Source organism: Ochotona princeps, chromosome 3 (genome assembly GCF_030435755.1).
Source record: "Ochotona princeps isolate mOchPri1 chromosome 3, mOchPri1.hap1, whole genome shotgun sequence".
In the NCBI taxonomy this organism is placed as follows: Eukaryota; Metazoa; Chordata; class Mammalia; order Lagomorpha; family Ochotonidae; genus Ochotona; species Ochotona princeps.
Genome location: NC_080834.1, coordinates 78,286,553 through 78,295,778, shown reverse-complemented (window position 1 = coordinate 78,295,778; position 9,226 = coordinate 78,286,553). Strand labels below are relative to the sequence as shown.

Below are 9,226 nucleotides of genomic sequence, written 5' to 3'. Positions count from 1 at the left end.
AACCGTACCTACTCCTACTCTAGTTTCCCTACAGCAAATTGGGTTGGAAAATTCTTTTCCGTTTCTTGCCCAAAACTGCCGCACCATCAAAGTCAGGTAATTTCCTGTGAGTGAATCCCCAAATTTGCATTTCTAAATTTTAGTTCTCAGTTTTATTCTGTTTGCCTTTTTCTGACTCAGCACCGATCCCTCCCTGTCAGACTCCCTTGCACCTCCTCCCACTCACCTGTCCCACACAAACCGGTTAATTGTTTCGTAGGTTTATGATCTATGGAAAGGGCTGACTGGGGACATTTTAACACAGGTTTCTTAGAAACTGACAATCACTGGAAGTCCTAATTCATCACAGGTTTCTCCAGGGAAGAGTGGAAGCGAACCTGTCCCCTAAAGGTTCTTACAAGGCATGTAGTTCCCGGGCCATCAGGGAGGCTTTTCTGAGTCCCAAGTAAGATCTTAGGCTTTGAGATGGAAAATCCTGAATAAGCACCAGAAGACGCCACCTGGCCCTCCTCTGTATTCCATGTGTGCGCGCAGCGGTTGGTGGAGGTGTGGAGTGGGCTAAGCAGAGCAGTGGATTCTCTCCCATGCGTGTGCTTAGAGCGCCATCTAGCGACCGGTGCTTACAGAAAGGAAGAAACACAGGGATTCCGGGAAAATACACAGCTCAACTTTCTGAGGTCAACTGCAGATGGCCCAAGTGGCTGTATTTCTACTTTCCCAGTGCCAGGAGGCAAGTACTGTCCACATCGTTGGGATGCTAGTGAAAGCCATGAGACATTGGAGAAAAAAAGAAAAGACCCAAGGACATATTGAGTAAAGCACAACTACACAATTATTCCAGAAAGTAGGACTCTAAAAGTATAAGTGCTCTGATTGAGCAAATGAGAGAAACTGTGCTATGAACATGAGAAATGCAAAAGGGAATAGGAGGAAGAGAAATAAAGCAGTGGGTAGAAAGTTTAAGAGCAGGGTAGGATAACTTCCTGGATTGTAGATAGTTCCAAACCAGGCTTTAATTCTGTGAGCTATCACCCTCCCCACTTAGTGTGATAATAGGTCATTTATTTAAACTCACTAAGGCCAAGTTTTTTCACTTACAACATGGGAATCCCCTACCCAATGATTCTTCCTTCCTAAGAACTCTATGAGGGTATATATTCATATATATATATGAAAGTGCCAGGCTCAGAACATCACGTAAAAATGCTCAATAAATGATAGTTTTTATCAATAGAAAGAAGATGAAAGAAAGAATAATGTCAAAAAAGGAGTGTGCACTAGTAAGTAAACAGGAAATTATATCCAGGACTGCCCAACTTAGCAAGAAGCTCTTGGCCAGCTAACATGTGAGTTCTGTGAAAGCTGAAATCTATGGCTGTGGTCCACAGAATGTCTGCTTGAAGTTCGCCCTCGTTGCTGTGTGGCCAGGCGTGCTGCAGCACAGGCGTCCCTTGCTGCTCGTCATCTGAGGCTGTGCAGGCGACTCCACTACAGGACTCCCGCATTTCAATGCTCAGACTTTACATGAAGGCAAAGCAAACGTGAGCAGGGGAGGCTGATCATGGGGTGGCCACTAGCAGTAAGTTCTGAGATAAATCATTACATGGCCTAATGAGGTTTCCTGGGCTGTGGATGACAGTTAACACTGACCTTGGACAGACTGGGAGATATAGCTACCGTACCTGAGGCCCCTTCACTTCCCATTGAAAGTTGAAGCCTCACTGCAGGTTCAGGAACTGGCAGCACAGCACTGTCTGTCTCTCCTTTGTAAGCACTGCTTAAAGCCTCCAGGCACCAACCCCCCCGGAGAGAAAAACACTGAAATACACACACGCGCACACGCCCTTCACGCCCTGCATGGCTGCTACTCTTGCTCCAACACGGACAGAGCAATGAAGTCAGACATCACAATGCATGTTCTTTGATCGCAATCTCAGGGCCACATCAGCCGTAGCCTGCGTGCCTAACCTTTGACTAGCTTCCTTCCACGCCAAGAAAGTGGGACCCAGCACACAGTAATGTGATTCCCCAGTTAGCATGAAGTAAAAACAACCCACTCATGTTTTCCATGAGCTTTTCCAGCTTCAAACTGAAAGCATGAAGCAGGGAGAGAGAGGTACAAGGAGGATAAACACAAGTATCGTCTGTGTGTGCAGTTGAGGACCCTGACCCAAATGAGAATCCGTCTCTAAGGCAACCAAGCAGCGAGATGCAAAAATCTGAGAATTTCCCTTCTGGGGCGCAGTGTGAAAACAGGCAGTGAGGGGTAGGACCCTGCTTATGTGGCATGGAAGGGGTTAAGTCCTCAGTCATCCATTCTGAAGTGATTTATGATGATGTGCGGAGTTTCAAAACTTTCTCCCACCCCAGGACCGGCCTCCTCCCTCCCCACCGAGCCATTCCATACATGCTGAAATGGGAAGGAGGCGGGGTTTTGCTGATCTGTTAAATTCTTCGTGGAGTTTCCTTGATTTCCAGTGGCTTCTGTTGCTTGAATTTGGAGTGGAGCAAAGCGGAGGGAGTCCTGACATTTCTGGGCCCAAATCCAGACAAGAGAAAGAAGTAGCCGAAAGAACAGGAAACGAGAAAATAAGTTGGGAAGGAATAAAAGGAGAGAAGCAGGAGGCAAATTAAAAAAAAAAAGTCCTTTTCAACATCACATTCCTGTGTTTTCCCTGAGCCTGGAAAACATATTAATCCTGGCGCTTTTTACATCCGGAAACAAAGAGACTAAGCCAGGCTGTGGGGGAAAGGGTGATAAGAAGGCTCCGGGGACTCCAAAGAGGGACCTTGGGCAGGCTGTGCTGTCGGCACAACGGAGCGGCAGGCACAGGCTCACAAGACCACCGAGAGACTGCAGACACATGGAGGCTCAGAGACTTAACAGGACGGCTCGATTCGGCTCATCCTACTTGTCCAGAAGGTAAAAGCCACAGCTGGAGGGAACAGGACTGTGCTCAGCTGTCAGCCCCGGACAGGCTGTGCGATCGATCGGCGGTGGTGCTGGAAAGCTGGGGCTGCGGGCAGCACGCCCCAGCGAGAGCCCAGAGAGGCTTGGGACAAGCCTCGCCTGCAGGAAACTGTCCCGGGAACCAAACTTCAGATTTCTTTGCAAACACTCTGCATTCCCCCTCTATGAGCCAGCATGTAAGTGTGCAACCCTTTGTGTCTTTGGTGTGCTTGCTTTGCTGCTGATTTGAAGGAATGCGTGTGAATGTTGCCATAATTAATGTGCTCGGTTTGCATTTTTCCGGGAGCATCTAGCGTTCGTTTCAACAGCGCAAGTGCGGCTGACTGGGGAGCTGAGTTGGGTTTCCTGCTTAATGTTACTGTCTCTGCTGAACACTTGACAGATCACAGGAGTTTAAAAGCAACAGGATCCCATCCTGGTTTCCATTCCCTGACTGCCCCTCAATAACCACTCCTTCCTGGTCCCATGGGCCAAGATAGGGAAAAAGATAGGCATCAGCTCTGTTTGCAATTAAATGATTGTCTTTCTTCTTTTTCTTCTTCTCCTCTCGCTTTTCTGTTTGATGACCCGACTGCACTCTTAAGTGCATTACACAATGACGTGGAGAATGGGACCCCGTTTCACCATGCTGCTGGCGATGTGGCTGGTGTGTGGATCAGAGCCCCACCCCCACACCACACACGGAGGCAGCCCCGGAGGGCGGAAGGGGCCCTTGGTCTCTCCGGTCAGCAGCAGGCCAGCCCGGTTTCTGAGGCACGTGGGGAGGTCTCACGGAACTGAGAGAGCCTCTCTGGAAGAAACAAACCTGCGGCCTCTCCAAAGCAGGAGGAGCGTGCCCGTATTGAGACTAGCCCGCCCCAGGGCACTGCCAGCTCCTGAGGGCAGTCCCGTGGCCCCGGTGAGACCCGAGCTGGGACCTGCGGCCAGGAGCTCTTCCCGCGACATGGTCCGGGATGAGGGGTCCTCTACTCGGTCAAGGATGCTACGCGTCCCCTCTGGGTCCGGCTCTCCCAACATCCTTGCCAGCTTTGCTGGCAAGAGCCGGGTGTGGGTTATCTCGGCGCCCCACGCCTCTGAAGGCTACTACCGCCTCATGATGAGCCTGCTGAAGGACGACGTGTACTGCGAGCTGGCCGAAAGGCACATCCAGCAGATCGTGCTTTTCCACCAGGCCGGCGAAGAGGCGGGCAAGGTGCGCAGGATCACCAGCGAGGGCCGCGTCCTGGAGCAGCCACTGGAGCCCAGCCTCATCCCCAAGCTCATGAGCTTCCTGAAGCTGGAGAAGGGCAAGTTTAGCATGGTGCTGCTGAAGAAGACACTGCAGGTGGAGGAGCGCTATCCTTACCCGGTCAGGCTGGAGGCCATGTACGAGGTTATCGACCAGGGCCCTGTACGCCGCATAGAGAAGATAAGGCAGAAGGGTTTTGTCCAAAAATGCAAGGCTTCTGGCGTCGAGGGCCAGGTGGTGGAGGAGGGGAATGAGGGGCACGGAGGAACAGACAGGCCCAGCCCCGACGGGGAGAAGAGGAAAGAAGACCCAAGGAGAGCACACATCTCTCCAACCAGAGACACAACCAGAGTCAAGGTGATGCGGAAACCTGCAGTCGCCAGCACCACCGACGCCGCGCCTCTGCCACCTGCTCCCACGCCCAGGGCCACCACTCTGCCCCCGGCTCCAGCCACAGCAGCTACTCGGGTCACACACCGGGTGGGAACAGTAGCAGCAAGGCCCACAACCACCACGCCCTTCCCCACCACGCAGAGGCCCTGGACCTCGCGTGCGCACACCCCCTCGGCTTCCCACAGGTCTCCTGCCACGTCCCAGGCAACCACGGCCAGGGCAGCCTCCGTCTCGGAACATCTCTACCCTCCAACCAAGAAAGAACAGCAGAGGGAGAGGTCTCAGGGCTCCAGGAGGCCTGGCAAGGCCACCAGCTTTGAGAGCCTCACAGCCGCACCCCCCACAGCCACCTCAGAGCCCAGCTCCAGGGCTGCAGACCCCGGCCGTTTCCGGGACAACCACACGGACAGGCGGGAGCATGGCCACCAGGACCCAAGCGTGGTGCCAGGGCCTCACAAGCCAGCAAAGGGGAAACCTCCCAAAAAGAAAACCCAGGACAAAATCCTTAGCAATGAGTATGAGGACAAGTCTGACCTGGGCCGGCCCACCGCCTCTCAGCTGGAGGAGGAGCTGCAGGGGGTCAGGATTCCTTCCCCCAACGCCAAGGACTCCAAAAAGCATGACAAGCTTGAGAAACCTGAGAAGGACAAGAAAAAAAAGATGAAGAATGAGAAAGCAGACAAGCTACTCAAGAGCGAAAAATCCATGAAGAAGGCTGAGAAAAAGAGCAAGCAAGAGAAAGAGAAGAACAAGAAGAAGAAAGGGGGCAAGGGTGAGCAGGGGGGCTACCCCAATCCCAGCCCCAAGCAGCCCCCACAGAGTCCCCACAAGTCAGCCGCTGACCTGCTGGGGTCCTTCGAAGGCAAGCGAAGGCTCCTGGTAAGTAATCTTCTCCTTGGCATTGACCTGTGGGCCGAACCCTGGCAGGTTTGCAGCTTGTTTTGTAAAACAGATTTGCTAGAGACCGACAGTGGCTGAACCTGTCAGGGAGAGAAGCCAGCCAGGTCAGCAGTTCCAGTCCATGTGGCTGTTCAAGGAACCCCTCTATAGCACTCATGACCCCGGGGTGCAGAGCACACAGCTTCAGACCTCAGCATGAGCCCAGGGGAAACAGCTTCCCCCACACCTGTCAGCACACCACACCCGCTCATACTGCCGTCTTCGAGGACTTGGGTTGCTTTGATCAAATTCAAAGGATAAAAGAATGAAAGAGTTTCTAACATGGAATGCATTAACTATAGTCTGTAAATTTAGGAATCATAACGTGTCTGGGGAAATTGCAGTGTTCCACTTCTCTATTTGTAAAGGTTTGTTTTTCTTTATTTGAAAATCAGAGTTACACAGAGAGATAAGAGAGAGGGAGAGAGACAGAGAGAGCTTCCATTCTCTGATTCACTCCCCCAAAATAGCTGCAATGGCCGGAACTGGGCTGCTCCAAAAGCCAAGAGCCCAGCGTTTCTTCTGGGTTTCCCACATGGGTGCAGGAATACAAAGGACGTATTTGGCATCCTCTGCTACTTTACCAGGAACATGAGTAGGAAACTTGATTAAAAAAAAAAAAACTGGGGCAACTGGTACTTGAACCAGCACCCATGTGGGATGCCAGCATTACTTGCCAGCTTTACTTGCTAAAGTCACTGTACCAGCCCCTTCTCTTTCCTCTTGAGTGAAGTGTATAGCAACACTTAAGGCCATGCAGAGGAAAGTCAGATAACCTCACTAGGGAGTGGGTGTGATTGGGATGGAGAGAGGTCCTTATTTATGTGATTCCAAATATTTATAAAACCAGCTCCTAGAAATCTCCCTTAAAGACTGCTTCCCACCTCAGCACCCAACCACAATAGAAGCCAGAGGGATGGGAGTAGGAGGAACTGGGTTAGCTATTCTGATTCCAATAGCCTATGTATATCTGAGTTTGGAATCCAGACTGTGTAAAATGAGCTTGTGGGTGTGTTGGGATGTCAAATAGGAAGTACGATCCTGCTTCCACTTCACCTGTCGTTCTTAGAGCCAGACACAAATTCATCTCATAAATCTGTCTTGTGACCATTCCTTGCTACAACCTGTTAGACCTAAGAGGGGCTTTGCCTAGAAATAAGCTCTCTCTAAATGGAAGGGGCAGATATCATCCACCAGCTGAAGATGCTTCTTGTTCTCTCTGTGTCTCTTCTAAGAGTTCTACCATTATCTTCTTGATACTATCATTTTACTTGATATTATCAAGGAGGAAAACAGCAGGTTGCAATGAGCTCAGAATAGCAGATGGCTACATTAATGTCGGGTAATGTGCATCAGGAAGCATTTCCTCAGATCCCTGGATGAAGGAATCAGCCCATGCCTGGAGGACAGCGTCCATCCCACAGGAGACACAAGGTCACTCCATCCTCATCTTGCACTCCCATGCCAGGAGGATTAGGCATTCCTTCCTAAAGGGTCTTTCCATTCTTCCACCTTACCTGAGTTTGGACTGATCATCTTGGCAGAGGGACTCTGGCACCCATTTATCTTAACTGGTTTCAAAAAGCTTACAGGTGCATCTGAAATGTTACTCACAGTTCTTTGAGGTGCTTATCTTGGATGGGATGGGTCTCCAAATCTCTTAGCTAATTCCAGAAGAGGAACTGTGGGTTAGGAGAAACCTAAAGTCTGGTTGGTTCTAAAAATGTGTTATGTGTGTCTTGTTAGGAACTTTTTGTGTATTGTTGTATTTATTACTATATTAACTTAGGTTGTCTGGGCTGTTCAGATATCCCCAGAGTTGATACATTCAAGTGGAAACGTTCCAATGAAAACCAACAGAATGACTGTTTGGGGGGTAGAGTTCTACCTTGTACTGCTAGAAGGCCTTCGGGACAAATCGCTCTCTTTTGTGCGAAGGATAACATAGTTGGTATACTCCACAGCTCTCCTCCTGAGAACTTGCAGTTTGGTCCATCCCAGAAAAGCACATGGCCTGGCTCTGTTCAGCAGACAGGGAATGCAAAGCACTTCACATGATTGGTTTATAACTAGGGAGAGATAACCCTGGGAATAATGACAGGATCATCCTTGTCCAGTTGCCTAGCAAATACTTCCATTGCCACTGGTAAGGTAAAGAAAGTTTTCCTCCTGTGCCCCAAGTACTAGTCATGCTCTTCATTTCTCCCTCTTTTTCTGCTCCCTTAGTCAGGGATCTGAAAGCCCAGCTGGATGTTTTCTGCAGTTCACAGAATCCCTGGTCATAAATTTCTAGCAAATGAAACTCTAACTAATGACAGCTTGTGCTGATGTCATGCGAGGCAAAACAGAAACCAGCTGGAACTCTGCTTGGCCACGTTGCTTCTTTGGGGCTAGTGAGAGAAGTAGGTTTGTTATTAGAAAGAAGATATATCAAAAGAAGGCTGTTCAGTTTTCCAGTCCTACATATGTTCAATTGATGATCATGTCACAGGTCTGTTTTCCAAAGATCTAATGATGTGGACAGCAAGCATGGATTAGAAAAGACCAAATAAACTAAATGTGATACCAAAATGAAAGATGAAGAGAAAAAATTTCATCAGATGGAGAAGAGGCTAATGTTTCTGGATCAAAGATGCTGATGTCTGGAGTAGTTTTCCATTCGTTTTCCCCATCAAGCTCAGCTGATGTTATGCAGGAAGCTAAGTGACTCAACTGATGTTTGTTAAGGTTTGGCACTCTCAAGTTGCTTAAGTATGGCTAAGAATATTTACCACTAAGTGGCCTGAACTTCACCCAGTTTGCTCAAACTGAAAGCACATTTACATTCCAAGAAATTATGCAGGACTTTCTGCTCATCTTTCCAGCTTTTCAGTAATCTAATATCTGCATAAAACTTATCAGAAACCCCCAGTGCCTTGCATTTATCTGTACTATTCTTTAGGTATAAAAATATCATTGCTTTACCAATTATTAAGAGAATCGCTGACAGCAGTGGTAGAACCTGTGGTTGGATGGATGGCATTCTGGAGGTAGTCAATGATGCTTCAGGTGGAGTCAGGCATCCAATTCTTAAGCCAGGGTTTGATTCTTCTGTCCTCTTGCTGCTCAACCTTTTGTCTGAGAAAGGTGCATTCTGCAAGGCGCTTTGCTGAGACTACGTTGTTTGATTGTCACCACAGTCCCACAAGGAATGATTTATTAACTCCACTTTGCAGATAAGAAAACAGAAGTTGAAAGAAGTTAACAAGGTATCAAGATATATACTTAATATGTGGCAAAGCCAGAATCAGGACTTAAGTATGTTTGATTTGAAATCCTAAGCTTAAGCTACATTTCCATTCTGTCTTCCTGTGGATATGAACTTCCTGTGGCATAAAGTGGAGATACTGAAGAATTATCCTGTTAGTTAATGAATATGAGCACTGAAAAATTCATGTTGAACCTTGAATTACCAAAATAGGCGTAAGATATAGTAACTGTAAACATTCTCTGCTAAGTATAAAAGTGGAGTTTCTCTGTGTAATATCCATCTAGTTCTGTGTACCTCAGCCAATCAAGAATCAAAGACTGCAATCCATCTTAACCTGACTCTTCACACTGTATAGTTCCAGATTGGGATTGACCATCATGAGTATAGATGAACTCTTTATCAACAAAACATTAAACTATCTAGAGTACTGTTGATGAGCCATTGT

General features: G+C 48.5%; 1 protein-coding gene across 2 annotated transcripts in view; it reads left to right on the top strand.

The window, feature by feature from the left end:
* The first annotated feature begins 2,474 nt into the window (after positions 1 to 2,474).
* CCDC80 (coiled-coil domain containing 80) overlaps positions 2,475 to 9,226 on the top strand; it is a 37,388-nt gene continuing 30,636 nt past the window's right edge. Inside the window, exons 1-2 of one of the 2 annotated variants that reach the window (XM_058661885.1) lie at positions 2,475 to 3,153; positions 3,556 to 5,471. In XM_058661885.1, the coding sequence (XP_058517868.1) occupies positions 3,567 to 5,471 (1,905 nt within the window). In that variant the 5' untranslated portion in view covers positions 2,475 to 3,153; positions 3,556 to 3,566. Of the gene's footprint in view, positions 3,154 to 3,271; positions 5,472 to 9,226 lie in introns of those variants that run through there. The other variant, XM_058661886.1, reaches the window with a different exon arrangement.